This window comes from Haplochromis burtoni, unplaced genomic scaffold (assembly GCF_018398535.1).
Source record: "Haplochromis burtoni strain Fernald_Lab_line unplaced genomic scaffold, NCSU_Asbu1 Contig_306, whole genome shotgun sequence".
NCBI lineage: Eukaryota > Metazoa > Chordata > Actinopteri > Cichliformes > Cichlidae > Haplochromis > Haplochromis burtoni.
Window position 1 is genome coordinate 170874 of NW_024582667.1, and position 20276 is coordinate 191149.

The 20276-nt window shown below is 40.6% G+C and overlaps 1 protein-coding gene across 4 annotated transcripts in view; it reads right to left on the bottom strand.

Annotated features, from left to right (window-relative positions):
• Window positions 1-18997, bottom strand: part of si:dkey-178k16.1 (band 4.1-like protein 1) — a 48838-nt gene extending 29841 nt beyond the window's left edge. For 3 of the 4 annotated variants that reach the window (XM_014329579.2, XM_014329578.2, XM_014329577.2), the window contains exons 1-3: window positions 18666-18997; window positions 2982-3070; window positions 2550-2699 (exon numbers count right to left, since the gene is read on the bottom strand). In XM_014329579.2, the coding sequence (XP_014185065.1) occupies window positions 2550-2699; window positions 2982-3053 (222 nt within the window). In that variant the 5' untranslated portion in view covers window positions 3054-3070; window positions 18666-18997. The remainder of the gene's footprint in view (window positions 1-2549; window positions 2700-2981; window positions 3071-18665) is intronic. The other variant, XM_014329580.2, reaches the window with a different exon arrangement.
• Window positions 18998-20276: the final 1279 nt, after the last annotated feature.

Sequence of the window (20276 nt, forward strand, 5' to 3'; positions counted from 1 at the left end):
TTTTCTTTGTGTTATTGTATGGTCTTTACCTTACGATACAGGCAGCCTTGAGGCTACTGTTGTTGTGATTTGGCATTATAAAAAATTGAATTGAAGTGATTTGGATGAGAGTTTAGTTTCGCTAATGTGAACAAGAACTACATTTCTACAGTGGAAGTATGGGATAATTGAATGGAAGACTTTTTAAAAATATTGCAGTCATTCAGATAATGCAAAAACAAGGCAAATCTGAGCAGCATGAGCTCTTGAAATGTCAGCAGAGACTGCACTGAGTACAGGAAAGCAATCCCTGAGCAGCTTTTCAAACTCACAATCTCATGCAGTTGACCGTGAAAATTAACAGTATTTGTTGGGTTGGAACAGCAGAGAGTATTCTGTATAGCAGAATTTTAAGTGGTTAAAATCTGAGTAAAACTGGATTTTTATTCCAAAACCTAGCTGTTTGAGATGGCTTTGAGATCTTGAAGGCAGTGAAGTGTTATAAGCGGGTGGTGGAGTTCTTGCTTTAATAGTACAGCTTTGGTTAAAGCAGAACTATATAACTGAGCTTAGTCAACATCACTATGAATAGGAAGTTAAAATTGCTTCCCTTTTATTTCTCTGTTTTTTTTATTTTTTATTATCACGGTCGGTTTGCTTGGTGGACATCGTGACTCTAATTACAGAAGAAGTCTCCCTGCATTCATCATTCTGTCCCTGTTTGCCTTTTATGCACTGCTAACACACAGATACACACACTCCTATCCATATAACAGTACAACCAGCACCCTCAGTACCTATCTCCTCTCCATCTTTTTTATACACTTCCCACCCCACTCTTCATCTTTTCCTCCTCCTCTTTCCTTCTCCCATTCCATTTTCTCCCCGGTCAAACATAAGAGCGCTCATTTGTCACCTGCATGGATTTCCTGTCAAAGCCCACTACCTCTAGTGTCACAGCCCAGATGACCTGAAGAAATGTGTGTGTGCGTATGCATGCACGTAACTAAGACAGAAGGAAAGATGGACGGGTTAAGCTGGAGTTAAATCTATGTGTGTGTGTGCCACACCGGTCAGGATTTCTGACAGATTTCTCTGCTCGTTGGCTCTCTTAAGTAAAATATGTGAGGTCAGGTGGGAGGCAGAAAGCTTTAAAAAGAAAGCAGTTGACATGACTGAGGGTGACAGGAACCTCGTTCCCAGCCGCAACACACTCGATCAGCAGCAGGTGCCAGTGGGGCTCCAAACAGCTTTGTGATTCCTGCCCAGGGTTTCCCGCTGGTGTAAAACACCTCCTCTGACACCCTTCAGAAGTCAGTTTAGTCAGCGAGCAGATTAATTTTCTGCAACACTTGATCATGACAAGCATGTGAAATTCAAATAGATGGGGATCCACTGAGTTAGAATCATCTATTTACCAACACATAAGGCTACTGAGTCACAATTTACGGAAGCCTTGTCCCCCACAATGCGGAGCTTGTCTCACCTCCATCCATCCGTCTCCTCCTTCTCTCAGCGAGAATAGCAACAGTGCTGCATTTCCTGACTCAGTAGCACGTATTACCAAGGGAGACTAAATCCTATGGAGGTGTAACGTAGTGTGGTCTGCTGAGTCAAGAGCTCTTTTTCAACACTAGCTTTTTAAATATATATAAAAATATAATTTGCACAGCAAAAATCACGCATGCACATGTGTTTTCAAGCACGGCAAAACAGCCACACTGCATGTCAACGGCGCTGCAAAGCAACCTTTTAAAATGGCGTTTTTCTGATCCGTTTTCTGCATATTTTGAAGAATTACTGCTGGTGAAACACATACTTAAGAGTTTAGGAAGGAAGCAGTGTCTTTCACTGTGAAGGTGAAAAGATGAGTTTAAAAGATAATAACTTTGTACCTATCAAATAATACCTGAGAGCACCGCAACAGCAAGGTCATATGTAGCAGCAAATAGCCCATCAAAGTAAAGTACTCTGGACTTAAGTAAAATAGAAAGAATTTAGAGTAGAGAGGAGGGTGGGAGCATTTTCATTTGTGATAATCACCAATAAGCAAAAATGGCAGAAATGAAGTAACAGGAGTGTGATACATTCCAGTAGAGCAAGGTCACTACTATTAAGGGCAGGTATGAGAACCCCCTTTGCTACTATGACAAATCTGCATTAAGAGTCAACAACAACAGCTTAGCCAAAATACGGGAATCATTGCATTTGAAGGCAGACTGTGTAGTCAGACAGTCAGACTGCTACGCTGTATGTTAAAGCAAGGACAACATCAGATAATGTCATTACCAATCTCGTTATCTCTTCCTACAAATCTGATGCTTTTAGTTGATCTGTTCCATAAAGGAAAGGCTGAGTCATTTGTAAGTGAGATGCTTCATGTGCGTCTTGATTTTTTTCCATCGTGTTTTTGTTCATTACTAAATTATTGTTTTGCTTCTATTGATACACAAACCAAAGCTGAGTAAAGACAGATTTTTACCATTTAGGCTTCTTTTTAATTTGACTTGCTTGGTTTTTCTCCCCCTGATGAATAATTTCTTCTCAGTAATAAAAATTAAGTAGCATACCTCAACTGCGGTTTCATAGTCAGAGCCGTCAAGTAGGGTGACTTTGACAGGGACAGTCTTGGGCCGCTTGGAGCTTTTCTGGGGGGATTTGGAGGCTTTGCTGGGGGTCTTCTCTGAGTTATCATCCATATCCCCCTGGTCCTCTGGAACCTGGGAGAGGGAGAATCCTATCTCTCAGTGAGTGAGCTTAAAATTTGCATTTTGTCTTTTATTTAACTGTTTGAATTTTTAGTCTTGCCCTTAAAAAAAGACTTAAATTATTTGATCATATGAGGCAGTCATCAAATGCATATCGTGTGAGCCGCTGCTCTAAGATGTTAAGTTAGTGGCACGGGCAGGATGGGCTCACTGCCTTGCATATCAACGAGAAAGCCGGAAGGCCCCTGAGTGATTGAGAGGCTTGAATAAAATGATCTACAGCTGTGCTCCCACCTGATTGGTTCTCCTGGCGTCACCCTCCATCGCAGTCTTCATTTCCCCAGCCAAAGCCTTCTCTGTTGTCATAGAAATGGATTACAGTCCTGCAACCACATATAAACATGTTCTGTCAACATCAAATCTCTTCATGCTCCAAAAACTAGTGTGAAGTGTTCACTGCTATTAAAAGCCCAAACTGCCAATAGAGTCCTGATGGATTTCACTCATGACATGTAAGCAAAACTGCACAGAGCATTCTGAATCTTCACTTAAGCTGGACTTTGGTGTAATGAACAACCACAGGCATCCATTTCAACTTCCTGTGCAGCTGACAGCTACTATGTTTGGCATCTTTAATTATCCTTTACGGCTGCAGAGAATGACCATTGTTTTTAATGTGTATGGTTATTGGATTGTGTGTAGAGAGATCTTGACGGGGAGGAGAAAAAATAAAAAAGGGGCAGCTCAGTCAGTGCTGGCTCACAGCCTCCCACAGGAGCACTCTGCATGAAGAGCGTTTGGCTTCAGGACGCTCCTTCTCATGCTAGCAAAGGAGATAGCATAAATTACATCAACCAGAGAGTCCCGCAGCAACACACAGGACAACAGACACACTGTGATAGGAGAATGAGAAAGAAAATAAGGTGAAAGGAGGGAAAGAGGACACTGATATCGGTCTGACGATGAGACAGGACAAAGTAGCAAAGAAAAAAGGTTATGGAGGCAAAAGAGACCAGAAAGAGGAAAAGAGATGAGTTAACATACAAGACTGCTGCTACAATATCCGGGAGAGCTACAGACAGATGGAGCTTGTCATTTGAAGGTGACCAGTGCTATACCCAGTTTGACTCCTGCACAGTGCTTTTTCTCCACGTGACGTACAGGAAAATGGCTCATATTCAGATTGGGTGTTACAGATAAGAAGAATGAATTAGGTAAGATAAAGCCCTGAGGGAGACTATAGCTTTTCTCTGAAAGGTGAGGACGGGGTCATGGGTTTATGTGAGCTTTAGATGCAGGCTAAAATTTGAAGATTAAATTGGAAAATTTCTACAGAAATACGAGCTGTTTAAGTTCTTAAGCTGAGCTAATTTGGACTGCGACGGGCCAGTATCAGTGCCGAGTTTTAACAATGTCCCTCCTTTCCCCTGTCCTCAAACATACATGATGATAATTGCCGAGTTATTAGGGATGACCCTTTATATACTTTATCTTGAAGTACTGCGCTGGAATTTTTCAATCTCAAGATGGCAGTTGCAAGCAAGGAGTGCATACATTACTCTGTAATGTAACAATTCCCATTTAAGAAACTCCAGAATATGCAGCAGTTAATATTCATTACTAGTATAGTTATAGTAGAGTTAATAAAAATAGGGATTAGTGAAAAAGAGGCATGTGAAGCACTGATAAATAGTATAAAGGTGCAGAAGAGAAGTATATTTGGTCCTATAATGGCCAGCAAAGTGTTTGCAAACCATTAAAGTGGTGGTAGTATTACAGTACAGTAGCATTTTTTTTCTTTAAAAAAAAAGAAAAAAAAAAAAAAGAGGTGGGGGAACTAATTTGCATTTTTTCCCTCAACCAGCTGCCTGATGACACTTCTGTGTTTACAATTCTGGAGTCTCGAACACAGCACATCTCAGCTTTCATGATAGGTCAGTCTCACGCTGCATAATGAAGCCAGATCAAAGAGGAGTGCAGTCTGGCTCTTGGACGGCTGCAGATGTCACGCGCTCTATGCAGTGAATCTCCACAACTTTCAAGGGCCTGCAGGTTTTTAATTAGTTTATTTAATGAATAATAATATAATTGGTTACAAAATGTACTCTCATTAGGGCAGCATTTTCACTCATAGCGGGAAGGTTTTGATTTCAAACTTGTTCTCGGTGAGTTCCAGCTTTATTTCCACGGTCCAAAGACACTTCTGTAAGCTCACTGCGCTTCTAAACTGGTTCGAAGTATAAGTGTGGGTCATCTCTTCGTGTTAACCTTGTTGTGAGCAAGGTTAACACAACACAACTTCAATATAGCTAATGGGTAACAACATCATTGTTCAGATTTACGTATTTTCTACAATATTTGTGAAATTTGCCTTGTAAAACTTATATTAATGCAAAGCCTTGACGTCAGAGTCAAACATAAATACACATAGCGGGCAGATAAATAACAAAACAAAAAATTCTGTTCAGACAGTGCAGGCAGGAAATATGGGACAGAAAGGTGGATGACATGTAACAAACACCTCCAAATCAAATAGGAGGCTTCAGGGTTATTTGATGAGCTTCTTAGACATTTCTTATTAGAAATACAATCTTCTTTAAAAAAAGATTCAATTGCTGTTTTGTACTCAGAAACAAACTGAAGACGATTCAAATCCCCAAGTCCATTGTTTTACTCTCACATCTATTTCTAATGTAATCCAACTTGTACATCCACTCACGTGAGCCAATCAGATCTGCCCACTGTAATACACGCACTCAGTGTGAATGTCATCCCCATGAGGCAGCTGTCAGAACAATGTGTCTGTGAATCACAAGCGAGCTTGAGAGGAATCCTAATAGATCAGTGTCAGAGACTTTAGGCCGCTCATTTCACACACATCATGATTGTGAGGCCAATCAATTTTTTCATTTGGGTCACTTTATGATTCAATCACTGCAAGTCCACATCAGTTCTGGTCTCCGCACACCTAATCATCTGTGTGAGTGAGATGATGGAGGCTGAGATGTGTGTGAGGTGTGAGCCGTTGCTGTTTCTTACACACAAAAATCCAATGACAGTCAGCATCTTCACACAGACTCCTTTTAAAGGTCTTTCTCTGCAAAATCATCTGGGGCTCTTTGGTCCTTGAACTTCAAACAGCGAGCATCAGGGAACGTCTTTGTGAACTATGACAGTATGTCGCAGGTGAAGCTCAGAAGCTCAGAAAACATTGTTCAGGACTGAGGGCCTCCAAAAATAGTTGCATTTACATAACTTGTGTCTTTACAGAAATACCTTTTATTATTTATAATTTGTGGTATTTATACTTTAACATTTACTGGACAACATGTGACTGAATTAATCTGAAAGAAAACAGAAAATCTGTGAATATGGAAAAGTGCTTATGTTGGTTATATAACTAATGTACTGTACGCTAGTACTCACAGATATCACTGTTCTGCAGATTTTAGCATTTGTTTGAGTCAGACAACTAAAATAATCCCAGACAGCTCTTCCTCTCTGCTTCCACAGTTATCTATTAAACTCGCGTTATGTGGGCACTGTGGTACACGTCTGTGGAAGTGGGTGTGATGTAGATGTTTTTCTAGGCTAACCAAACAACTGCACCTACAACTAACTAAGGTTGCAGAGGCCCAAAGTACTGTACTACTGATCTTGTCAGATACTGACATGCCTCATTATCTTCACCATTTTTCTTTTCATGCGGAAAAGAAAGTTTTCACATGACTCTGAGCAGTTCTACACCCTTACTGCTTTCATAGGAACTGAGAGGGTAAGAGGCAGCCAGGAGCTGCTAATTAAAATGATCATTAACGAATGTGAACACATCTATAAAAGTAGATGTTTTGGCAGAGGTCAGAGCATGCTATGCTTATGTAATACGTATTGGACAATACAACCACCAGCTGCAAGGAAAAATTTTGTATTTGCCAAATGGGTGCTTGTGGTTCCTAGAGGTTGCTGGCTCTTATTGAGTGAAATCACATCAATAGAAGGTACAGTGTCAAAAACCTCCTGGTGTCTGAATTGTAGTGCTTCATGTTTGTTTACAAATACTCACTAACTACTGTGCTTGTACTTGTAGTAAAACTTGAAAATGTGCAGCGCAAGACAGAAATAGAGAAATGTTGCCGTAAAGTATGTTGCACCTTTGTAATACTAGTCATGATCCACATGCTGTCAGATGGTCATGCACCACAGAAGCCCCACCCACACTAGGCCTGTGTGGGTGGGGCCTTATTTGCTTGATCCTACACCATCACCATGAAGTCACGTGATCAATACGGTGTACAAAAACACAAGTATGTGTTGTTTGGAATGGTTACCAGGATAAAAACCTCTTCTCTCTAAAACAGGGGTGGGCAACTCCAGGCCTCGAGGACCTGCAGGTTTTAGATGTGTCCTTGAACCAACACAGCTGATTTAAATGACTAAATTAGCTCCTCAACATGTCCTGCAGTTCTCCAGAGGCCTGGTAACAAACTAATCATGTGATTCAGGTGTGTTGACCCAAGGTGAGATCTAAAACCTGCAGGACACCGGCCCTCGAGGCCTGGAATTGCCCACCCCTGCTCTAAAAAGAACATGGCAGTATGGCTTAGGTTTGGAACATCTGGAACAATGAAAGTGGTGGAAATGTCTGGACATAATCTAAGGAGCTTGGAAAGAAAGCGACTGAACATCTTCAAGTTTCTTGAAGATGTTTCACCCCTCATCTGAGAAGCTTCTTTAGTCCTAAAACCAAATGGTGGAGAGTCCCAGGTATTTAAACCTAAGTGGGAGCTGTCCCTTAGGGGGGTCGTTGACCCACTATTGATTATGTGCTGCATCACATGAGTCAAAGCGTGAAAAAAAGCATGGATCATTATCAGCAGAGGTTTCGGGTAAAAGCACTGTGAGACCTTGCCTCACTCAATTGTGCCCAAAAATCGACAGAGGAGACGGATGGTTTGAAAGAAGAGTTAAAGAGGCCATCTATGTCTACTGTGAGCAGCAATCTTTGAATAGAAGGGGTTTCTTACGATACCAACTGTCTGCCATCTATAATCCAGTTTGCCTCTCCAGGCACCTCAAACACCACTCACATCTCGCTTCAGGTGATCTCAACAGGTCACATGATAAGGTGAAGCAAGGTCTCACAATTGTTTTATCCCAAACCTCTGCTGATAGAAGGGTCATGATGTGGGCTTTGTTGTTGTTGCAGCCACAGAACATGAGCATGTTGCTGTTGAGTCAACTATTAATTCCTCTGTATACTATTCTAGATGAATCTGACACCTGAAGTTTGGCTAAACTTTGGTCATGCAACAGTACAATGAAACCAAGCACAACTACAAATCTGCCAAAGGATGTAAGTGTTGCAACGGACCAATCAAAATTCAGACCTCAGCCTAAATCAAATGCTGTGGTGGACCTTAAGAGAGCTGTGCATAAATGGATGTCTGCGAACTTCCGTTAACTGAAGTAACATTGTGGGCCAAAATTCCTCCACAATTTAAGCAACTGATAAAAAAAACAAAACATGATTGCTTCAAGTTTTTGCTGTCAAAGTTCTGTAAAAACTCTCTGTTTCATGACCACGTTTGCTATTTGCAAGGCAGGCAGTGTAAACTGGATTGTATATCATTATAAAAGTGATGAAAGTCAGAATAAACCTGTCAACCAAACACTAAAAAGAATGAGGTGCTTTTACCTTCAGCTCCACAGCTCTGCAGGTAACATAAGTATAAAATGGTAAAATGATCTCCATGGGTTTGTCACTAATAATGACCTTTTTTACACTGCTTGTAGTAACTTGAGTTTTTGCTATAATAAACACATCAAATCCATCTCACACTTCCTTTCATTCCCTTTCTCTTGAGAGTGTCGTGTAAAAAGAAAATAATCTTAAAAATGTCTAAAATGAGTCTTCTGATGTTTCTGTCTTTAGTCGCCTGGCGAAGACAAGTTTCAAAAGCAAGTAGAAAACCCTTTAGCAGCAAGTTTGCAGAGGTTTGTTTATGCACAGCTCTCTTAAGGTCCCATCACAGCATTTCAATTAGGTTGAGGTCTGGACTTTGACTGGGTCATTGCAACACTTTGATTCTTTTCTTTTTGAGCCACTCTCTTGCAGATTTGCTGCTGTGCTTGTTATCACTACCCTGTTGCATGACCTGGTTTCAGCCGGTCTAGCTGTCAGTTTCATCATTACGTGTTTGCACTGATACGCTATGTTTGGGTTTCTCCTAACGTAGAGCTGCACATTTTGGTCTCTTCTGTCTAAATGGCATTGTTCCAGAAGTCTTGTGGTTTTTTTCAGATGCAACTTTGCAAACCTAAGATTAGCTGCCAGGATCTTTTTAGAGGGAAGAAGCTTTTTCCTGGCAAATCTTCCAGCCTTTTTCTAATTGTACTGTTATGAACTTTAACAGGTAACATAAATATGTAACAATATTTATTTTAATGACCATTAAAGGTGAATAATGTCAGTAAGAATTGTTGACCTTCATGAAGGTACAGTATATTATTAGATATTTGCCTTAAAACATTAGCTATGGGATGTTTCGATTCAGTTTAGTTGCATACTATTTGCATTTTACTGTTGTCAATACAAAGTGAGTCTGATTTATAGACCTTATATATTTGATTTGCAGAATGTAGCTTCATCCTTATCCTCTGATAAGGATGAAGCTACATCTTTATCCGGCTGACTCGTAACTGTTAACTCTAAGTAAAATTTCAAATAATTTGGGAACCATAACTCAGTTTCAGTAATACCTCCAAGGGTAGCTCTTACGGCATTAGATGTTATATATGGTCCAAGACAGTTGACTTTAATTGTTCTTGCTTCTGCATTTCTGTGTTATTTTTTTGTGGGTTTTTTTCTTTTGTTGTTTCTTTTTTAAATCACATTTGACATGTCTGTGAAATACTTTTTCTTTTTGGCTAACAAATTAAAGATGAGAAACATCTAACATCTATGATTAAGTGTAGCACTGACTGCCAAAAAGAAAAGATCTTATCTTCAAATGAAATATGCTTTGTCTGCACAAGAAACACTGCCAGCTTAAATGTGTTCCAAAACACAGTACATATCAATAAGATTAGCTGCATTGAGCTTATCAGTCAGTTATTGAAATTCTTTTCTTTCACAAGACAGATAAGTACAATTCACACAGTCAAATTCAGGATCTTCACAGTCCCACGTACACATACACAGACAGAATTCACTCACCATGTCTTTGTATCTCTGGAGACTACTTCCTCTGTGCTACATTCCAGTCCACACAGGAATCATTACTGAGCACCTCAAATGTGTTAGCGAATGCTTGGATCAACTGCAAGCATTTCAAACTCACTCAGCTGAAAAAAGTCTCAAACTGCAGAGTATTAACTTCACGCCAACAAAAAGAAGCAAAAAGCAGACAACGTGACAGTCCGAGCACTCATCATCTGCAGCAGGGCAGCTCAGATAAATTGCCAGATAGTAAAACACATGATGGCTGATCATCTAGGGCAAAATGATGTCCACAATGCGCCATTTGCTGCAACCTGACTGAGTTCATTTGTCTTCATGCCAGTTTTTCAAAAAGCTTGTCAATTTAGAAGCGCCCCAAAACTGATGTCTTCAGGCAGGCATTAGTTGCCCACAGGCCCATCCTTCACTTGCAGATGGGCAGAAGAAATTTGTCAAATATAGCGTCTCAAAAATATGTCACAGCAGAGCAGGGGAAGCACAGGAATGACAGCTTGTGGATTCCTCTCACTTCTCAAGCACAGTATGCTGTCAGGAAATTGTGCATGTGCTAACAGCGTCAAGTGTTTGCCTTCCTCCAGAGTATACTGGGGAAAAAATAAGTCTAGTGTGTGAACAAATCAGTGACAAAAGCAGCAAACAGTGTCATCAGCACTTCTTTTGCTTACAATATCAAAGCTCTGCAAGAAACTTGTTTTGGGATTTGGGATTTTTTTTTCTTTTGCAACAAAGAAGCTCAAGGAAGTTTCACAATCCTGTACTAAAAAAAAAACACATTTTTAAATTCATGCTTGTGGTTTTAACCAAAACAATAGACTGTGATAAGAAATACTTCAAAAAACATAAGGTTTGCCTGTGACAGCGGATTGAATGCCGCCAACAGCTCTGTTTTTCAAGTTTTAGACCAAGGTAGCATTTAAATATGTAGCTCAGACCTGCCTACTTGAATAAGTAAAGAGGCCTAGTCGCCCAGTTCAATTTAATCAAATCTGGTGTCGCTGTCTCTGGAAGAAATGCACCATCCTCTCAAGCATTTCTTGCAACATCCCCCGAGGGGTTCAGACTTTACTTCTTTGCACTGACGGCCTTATTTGCAAATGTAATGTGTTTCCATACAGACCAGTGATTTAGCGGCATGAAAAAAAAATTGACCACAGATGCTTAAAAGGTTCTCTAAACAGAAAAAAATAACCTCCAGCATGTGGCCTGCAGCCTACACAGAAACTGACCTTGAATTTCATCGGTGGTACTTAAAAGCATTTAAAGATGTCCTTCTAGAATACATATGAAAACATTTGCATAGATACTAGAAAGATTAATAGAAATTATATAAATGAAAGGCAGGGATGGGCAACACTTCAATTAATTGAATTCACTGATTGTTAGATTTGAGTTATTAACTCATTTTTTAATTCTGTAATACATCAATTTAGAGTTGAGATGAAATATTATTTTGCTAAAACAAATACAACCTGTCTGTTTGTGCAGTGTTTTAGGAGAAACATTTTCTCGCCTATTAATATGAATTCAGGTCTCTTCTTTTGTTCAAGTGTGCAAGAAATCCTCAGGGAGTAAACTGGATTGTGCTGCTAGCTTAATGGTTTTCTGGCACTTTTTTGGAGGTAATCCCCCCCCCCCCCAAAAAAAAACAACAAACAACAACAGCAAACCACTCAGTGCTTATTATTAGATGTCACCCATGCAGAGGGACCGGTAATTCACCATGGTGACACACCTGCAGCTAATAGCGTGAGGATTCTTGGAAAATAAAAGTGACACCCCACTGTTACTTCTCTGTTGGGTTTATGGACTTCGTATTTAATTTAGGTGATGTCCATGTTAGTGGTCTGGCTGTAAGGAAACATGAGTTCATACATCTTTTTTTTTTTCTTTTTACATATTTAGATCTGGAAATCATTACTTAGCCACAAGAAACTCGGTAATTTTTACCGTGTAGAAAATGCCTCCAGCTGCTAGACCATTTATAAAATAAAATACATTTTGCATGCTTTAAAAAAAAAAAAAAAAAAAAAAAAAAAAAACCTCTCTATGCTTCCTCGTGTACTGTATAATGAACAGTGTACCCACAATATAACTGCCTTTTATGTTAACAATGTGCATCTACACACTCACTTGTAAAAAAATATGCACTGTAGTAGCATAAACTAAAGTACTGTATCTACACAGGAATCCAGAGAAGCCACCCACTGTATTACCCAATCACCGTTCATTCCTCACTGAGCTTCGCCTTTTTTTTTTTTCAAGCTGCTCCCTCCACATCTCGGCTTTATAATCAGTGGCTCTCTTCTAATGGCATACACAGCCAGTCCATCAATCCTTAAGGGCAGAGGCTGGCTCTGGGAAACCAGGTATAGGACAGTGGGGGTTGGGAAAGAGGGAGTGGCAAGATGTCCTTGTTCAGGAGAAACCACATACACACATTCTCCAAACCTTTGGCACTCAGCAGTCTTGGAGGCAGATTGCGTAGCACGACTGTTAAGTCTGCTGCAAATCATGTCACACCACAGCCGAGATAAATGATACGACATCCAAATCAATGAGGCAGCAAGTTCATCCTCCCAAAGAGAAAGCAAGCCCAGAGGGAGTGATGCTACCTGCATCTACATAGCATAAGCACTCTCTTTTGGGAAGAGTTAACAAAGGGAATTACAGGGTTTAGCACAGATGCTGTGCTTCAGTGCAGAGTTCCACTTTCTCGAGCTGATGCAAAAAGACAGACTGTGTGATTGGAAACTCATCTGTGTGTGCTTCATTATCACTTGGAGTCAAAGAAGGTGGCGAATGTGCGTAGCAAAATTATTAGAGCAGGGGGTTTGGGGCGGGTCACTGTAAAGTTAATCCTCGCTGATTAAAACAAATCAAGCAGGGAAATCTCTCAAAATGAGCTGTCAAAATGCATCATTTGATTTATGCGATGACTAGCTTAGAGATTAATCAGTTTACATGAGTAAAACAGGCACCGCCTACCATTCAACACTAATATGTACTCTTATGTATACTCAGTAAAGGAGGTCAATGTACTTAACATAACTTGGGGATAGTTTTAAGGTCAAACGCTGTTTGAATTCCTAGAACAGGAATAAAATATTTCTTGCTAACCTAGAAATTCTTACTGCTAACCTACTAGATAAACATTATTTTGAAAAAAAAAAACATGACTGAACAGATGCTTATGTAGGTGACACCTACTGTTAGGCATGTTGACATCCCATTGATTCATACAAATTGTCCAAACAATCAAGCATGCTGCCCTGGTTCACATTCACAACAAGACAGAGAAAGGAAGATTGCAGACTCTACGTATCATTTTTATGTAGCTTTCTACAGAATGTGTAGAGTATGAAATAGCTCGTTTTTAGCAGCACATCATTTACTCCCTCTAAATGCTGGATCTCTCAACTGATAACACACCTCCACTGAAGATATACAGTTATGTGGAAAATAAAGCTTTCACAGCCCTCTATGCAGTCCTATGAAAAACTAAGTACACCCCATGATTTAGTAGCTTTTAGAACCACATTTGGCAGCAAAAACTTGAAGTAGTCACTTGAGAGGCTGCCAGTTTAGCTCACTAGGTTGAGCAGGTGACCCATCTGCTGTAAGGCTAATGCAAAGAACTGGGTTCAAATCTGACCTGATCCCATTTGCTGTGTACCTCCCCTTGTTATCTCTCCCTAGCTTTCCTATCTTCTCTGCACTTAACAGACGCCAAAATATACGCAAACAATCATTTTCCTGTCTTTATCAGTCTCGCACATCATTTTGGAAGTATTTTGTCCCCCTCTCTCTTACAACATTGCTTCAGTTCATTGAGGTTTGTGGGCATTTGTTTATGCACAGCTCTCCTGGACCTTGACTGGACCATTAAATACTGGATCATTGTCCTCCTCCGTGAAGCGATACAAGCCAAGCCTTAGCTGTCGAACAGATGGCCTCACTTCTGGCTCTGGAACATTTTGGTCTACAGAAGAGTTCTTGGTCAACTTAAGTTGCCCAATTCATGTGGCTGCAAAATAAGTCCGAATCATCAAACCTCTAACACCATGCTTGACAGCTGGTATGAGGTGTTTGTGCTGATACACAGGCGCCGTGTTTGGTTTTCACCAAAAACGGCGCCTGTGCATTCTGCCCAAACATCTCTACTTTGGTCTCGTCTGTTCAAAGGACATTCTTCCAAAATCTTGTGGTTTGTCCAGATGCAAGTTTACAAACCTAAGCAGAACTTCCATGTTCTTTTTAGAGAAAAGAGGCTCTTGGCAAATCTTCCAAGCAAGACATAGTTGTTAGTCTTTTTCTCTTTTTCTATTTGTGCTGTCATTAACTTTTTTACGTTAACATGCTAACAGAGGCCTGCAGAACCTAAATTGCAGCTCTTCTGTTTTATGCAGTTCCTATAAAACTGCATGATCTAACTGTCTGGAGCGAATTTGCTGGGATGTCTGCTTCTGGGAAGACTGCAGCACTGTGTTAGTGCCCACCTCAAGAGGTCAGGACCAAAGAACAGTTTTTATAGAGATGTTCACACTTGCTGATATATCAGTTTTATAAAGTGCCATGCCAGGGTGCTACTTACCCTCTGAATTCCTATGAAAGCAGTAGGGGTGTGCTTAGTTTTTCCACATAATTGAATGGAGTCTTGTGAAAACTTTCATTTTCACATGACTATATGTTGTATGCAGATCTGCAGGAACGTACTTGGTTTTTGTTTTATACTTAAAGTCTAATTGCCAAAATGCAAACTGGATCTTCATCTTTCTATTATTATTTTTTTAAAATACCTTTTTTAGTAAACAATGGCTGGTTGACAAAATTGGAAGTCTGCGCCTCAGTATCCATTATCCACTATTCCAGATATTGACTGCTTTCACCAGAAATACTGACTGTTGCTCCTAGAGGGATAGGTCAGCAGAGAAGCTGATTGTTTTCCCAGGTTGCTGAGTGCATGACTTCATATGCTGTAGGTATTCCTGTGAGTATGTTCATTATGTTTATCTTCCGTATAATTAAGCAGTGTGGGCATCGTGATAACTACAGTTCTGAATAAAGTAATTATTTAATTATGAGCAACTCAATCCATACGCATGTAGCCCCTTCACCACCCAAATTAAATCTTTCCCCCATTTCATGTATTCACATGTATTTTAGCAACCTTTACTAAAAAGGTTAAACGGATAAAAACAAGACACAGCTTCATTCTTCACTGTCACAGGAAAATGACAGGCACCACGCTGTACACAGCACAATCTTTTTTTTCCTAATTGACCACAAAGGAGCGTGTCTCCACTAACGATAGTTAACACTGAGGCATCAGGCGTGCCTGTTTAAAATTCAGTTACCATGGGAACCCTAGCCTAACATCGTCTGTCAAGCGTATCAAAATAAGATAAAGAAAATGACAAAAAATGAGAGAACAGCCTGTAGGCATTATTTTGCTAGTTGACACATACACAATGCGTGAGAGGGAAGAAGAGGTGAACCATCACATGGCACTGAGCTCAAGATTGTGACAGCTCGTGTAGAGGTAGGCATGCTGAAGTGGTGGGTGGAAGAGGATGACCAACAGTTTCAAGTTGGATGTCAGGCTTGTAGTCTGCATTCAAATGCCTGTCGTGAACACAGGAGGTCAGCCGAACAAGATGTAGATATATGGCAGTGTATCGCTTTGGAGGGATTATGTTTGTGTTTGATCATACAAGACACAGAAATAAGTTAGACTAGTGTTTAATCGCGTTACACCCTTAGGGAAGAGAATATTTTTGCTTTACAAATCTGATCTAACCATATCAAATGTGATATACAACGCGGCTGTTAAAGTGATTATTTTATGGCTTTCAATACACTGTAAATGGCAACATGGTATTCTCAGTACATGTCATAGGTCTTCAAGCTTCTCATCTGATCATACCTCAAAATAAATGTCTGTCTTTATGAGTAGTTTGAAAATTCACTTTCATGATTATAATAAAGCTGTACAGCACTTTTTCAGCCCAAGCAAAATCGAGCAAGCCACTCTACTTTTAAGATTAAACTTGAAGCTTTTGTTATTGATGAAGCGTATGGTTAGAGCTGGATCAGGTGATCCTAAAACCCCCCTACAGGCCTAGGTTGCTGTGAACATCACATATTTCACTGAGCATTTCTTCTTCACCTCTTTTCACTCTCTTTGTCTTCATACCCCACTCTGTACTTAATCATTATTACTAAACTCTGGCTCTCTGCAAGTCTTTCTTTTGTCTCGTCTCCCTCCCCTCACTCCTAGCAGGTCATAGCCCCTCCCTAAGCCTGGTTCTGCCAGAGGTTTCTTCCTGTTAAAAGGGAGTTTTTCCTTCCCACTGTCACCAGGTGCTTGCTCATTGTAGATCTTTACCTTACAATATAAATCACTTTGGGGTGACTTGTTGCGACTTGGTGCTATATAGATAAAATTGAACTGAACTGAATTACCTTTACAGTGTCTGTTAGGTTTTAGAAGTTACAATGCTTTACCTCAGAAAATGCATTTATGCAGGTTCTAAGATTGTTATGATGATTATTGATTTTTTTGTACCTGTGTCAAACTGTGCAACCAATTGTTAAAGGAGGGATCTCCAAAAGAAAAACAAATGATGTGATGTCTTCCTAGATCGGGCATTGTCTACTGTCGCACATCATTTGTGATGATAATACAGTGACAGCTTATTACATGCTGCTTGTTATCCATAATATGTCTTTGAAAGCTTCTGTTACTTCGAAGCAATATGAGTTTATCCTGTGGAGAATTCCCCGTTGGCTGTGAAAAGACCACTGGCTATGCTTCAATGAGCTATTACAAATCGATCATAGGATGACTTAAAATAGGACTCAAGGGAGAATTGCATCAATGTGTGCTAGTCTAAACAAGCACTCTTGCTGAATTTAGGTGCATAAAAAGACACATACGAAGGTGTTACCCGTCAGTCTATCACATGATGACCTAAAAGGATGTGTGTGTGTGTGTGTGTGTGTGTGTGTGTGTGTGTGTGTGTGTGCGTGCGTGCGTGCGTGCGTGCGTGCGTGCGTGCGTGCGTATTGATTGGTGACAGACTGCACAGAAGCTGCACATTAACCAGAAAGTGTGAGACTTGCATATAACCTTGCAAGTCTCACACTCTTAGTTTAGGAGTTCGCTTGAATATCTGCTACCTGTCACACATTAGAGGAAGTTGCTCTGTGGAAAATGTACCATGTAATTCTCTTACTGTACTGCTTGCAGTCAAACTTCTAGCAGCACCATGACAAAAACCTATATAACAGTTATTCAATATTTTTTTCCTGTAAGTGTTCACCTAAACATACATCTACACAAAGAGGCATTGCTCTAAATGAGGGACGCGAGGAGCACCACTATGACTGCGTATAGTTACGATTGTTATATGCACCAGGGAGACCAAAAGTGGATCAGGTGAAAGGAAAATGAGATTGGAGGATGCATGAAGGGACAGAGGTGTGATGGACAGATGGATGGATTTTAGATCTATTTCCCCCCCCCCTTCTTCATTCTGCCTTCTCAGTTTCTGAAATTCTGAGTCTCAGAGATACTGTAGCCTGCGGTGTGGCTGCACACAAGCCAGAGACACAAGGACTGGCAGTCTGTTTGAGTATGTGGGTGAACAGAAGGAGGCATTACTTATGATGATAACTTTTTGGAAGTGTTAAAATAAAGCTTGCGTTGTGGTTATTTTATGTTTTTGTGTGTATTTTGCTTTCCTTTCTTTTTTACTGTTTGCCTCGGTGAATTCTCTTTGTTGTTCCTCTGCTTGGCAAACTTTTACTGTAGCAGCTGAGCTATTAAGTTCTCTATGAAAAGGAGACGGGAAGGGGGAGGGGTGATGTAATAACTCATTGTTTTAATCAATCTTTAGCTCTGATGTGCAGTTTACAGATTCACCTTGCGAAAGTGAGCAAATTTTAAAAACCAAATTTTCAAAATAATGGCATAAAAATGGACAATTACCCCCTACACCTGTTGCCTTTTTCTGAAAACGCAATTTGAATCAGTGCACCTTTTTTCTTTATTCATTGTTATAAATGTGCCGTTTCAATCGAAAAAAGTAACAACTGCCGTCCTTCTACTTTCCGAGCATTTTCATTAAATAGCCCACTTTTAAACAGTGCAGTTGACATATTCAGGAGACCTTTCCCTTGCCTCGGCGCCCACGCCTGCCCCCTCTGCCACACCCGCGACAATACACTTCAATTAGCTCATTATCTTGAGCATCAGCTGTTAGCTCCATAGACATAGAGAAATAATAATCCTCTCTCTCTCACACACACACACACACCGGCATTTCCAAGAATAGGTCTGAACAATTGTACGTGGGTTGTATGTTTTTAGCGAGGGAGCTGACCAGACGTTATATGATTCAGTAAGCCGATAAAGGTGCACTTGCTTCTTGCTGGGCCTTGATATGCATGGAATAAAGGGTGCCCTCATTCCATGCAGCTTATTAAACCAGCCTGCCGACCATATTGGTCGTATTAAGGCTAATGTGGCAACACCCTCTTCATCCGCCCATGACACTTGAGGAACAAAAGCAGTGTCTTTACGGAGCATGCAGGACGCGTATTCGCGCAAAGCTATAATCACCGGTGTGTGTGATGCTTCTCGCCTCCAATGTCACTTCGTAATACCCGGTAAATGCAGCATGCACCTGTTCCGCTGTCATCCGCGTCGTATGAGACAAACAAATAAACATGCATACCTGTCCTGTCAGAGCTGGGTGTCAGGCTTCAGCCCAGATTCTGATCATTGAGATGAAGGGAACTGGAAGACGGACGCCGCCACCGCCCCGGAGAGCCTTTTTCTCTGCCTCGGGAGATGCAGCCCTGCAGGCTGGGACGGAAGATAGGCACAAGCCGGCAGGGATGGCTAGCAGTCGGAACGGCTAGGAGGACAGAGGAGAGGCGGTGTAAGCAAGGGAACTCCTAACGTCGTGCGTAATGTGAGGACCGCTCTGCTCGTGACACGCAGCGTGTCTTATCACTTGCTTTACTGGTTTTCGGGTCATCTTATCCCGCTGGAAGGCTCGGTAATGGGGGGGTGGGGGGCTGCTGGCTGGAAAAGAATTAATTCTATAGCCTAATTTCACTGCAATCTAATAAATTACAAAAGCCATTAGTAAATTTGGAAGATTATAAAAGAATTGAGTGCAGTTAATATAGATGCTTACTGCATTATAGGGAGGAATTATATACGTGTTGTCTAGTCATATGTTATCACACTTAACGATCACTTAAAAGCTGGAAATACCAACACTATGGGTCAGTTTAGGCTTAATAAGAAACGGATTCAATTCTTCCCTTCAGCAGCTGAAAAAAGTTAATGGCCCAAGCCCTCCAGTCAAGCCCTCCAGTTTTGTTTTGTTTGTTAAATAAGTCAATAAAAGAAACCAAGTTGAATATTGTTCAAAGTCAGTAACCTAGTAAATGCTGCTGTTTCCTTTCAAAAATCATATTCGTTCGACTTAATTGGACTTAGTGTTTTTATCCTGGTCGTCCACGCCCAATCTGCAGTGACTCTGTGGCCCATCAGAGGGCGCCTCTGTTTGAGCCACTGTGTTAAGATTAGTTTGAGATCAGGTTAAGTGTAAAGGCAATACTGATGGGAAGCAAACTTCACAAGATGATCCCAGAATTTTCTCTGGCAGGCGTCATTACACTGAAGAGAGCTGCCTTTCCTTTTTCATCATTACCTGCAAATACAGCTCCCTTAATCTTTGCATGATACAATTACAAACATATGTGACAAGGTTTAACCCCTCATATTATTTTATATTCAGGAGTTTTTCAAAGCCCATATCTCACAAGGTTAAGTAAAAACTGCCACACTGTTCTGTGCAAAGCAAGCACTGTGCTGAATGGATGGAGGCTCTGTGGGTGATGTATTGCAATGGTGAGTCATAGGAACCTTCTGTGCTGAACGCCCTCTTTGGCTTCATGCACAAGTGTGTTCTGTTGAAATGCAAATATGCATACAGGAAAATCAATTCCTTTCACGCTTCGCTGGGTCTGCTTCAGTTGGTTACAGGATATGCATAAAGGAGGGGTAAGATTTCTGGAGGAAAAACTAATGCTATAGGATATGTCTTGATGCTTTATTGCCAAGTTAGTCTGTGGTCTCTACAGTGACCAAGTACCCGCATCAGCATTTATTGGATATCAGAAGATTATTTACCTGTCTTTATAATAAGCTTAAGTCATGCAGAGTGGTTAGGATAATATTCCTCCACTTGGTGGCAGTCAATTACCAGCTTTACTCTTGTCACAGCCGCCACAATTTTTGGAATTTACTATAAAAATTTAAATGCTCCCCT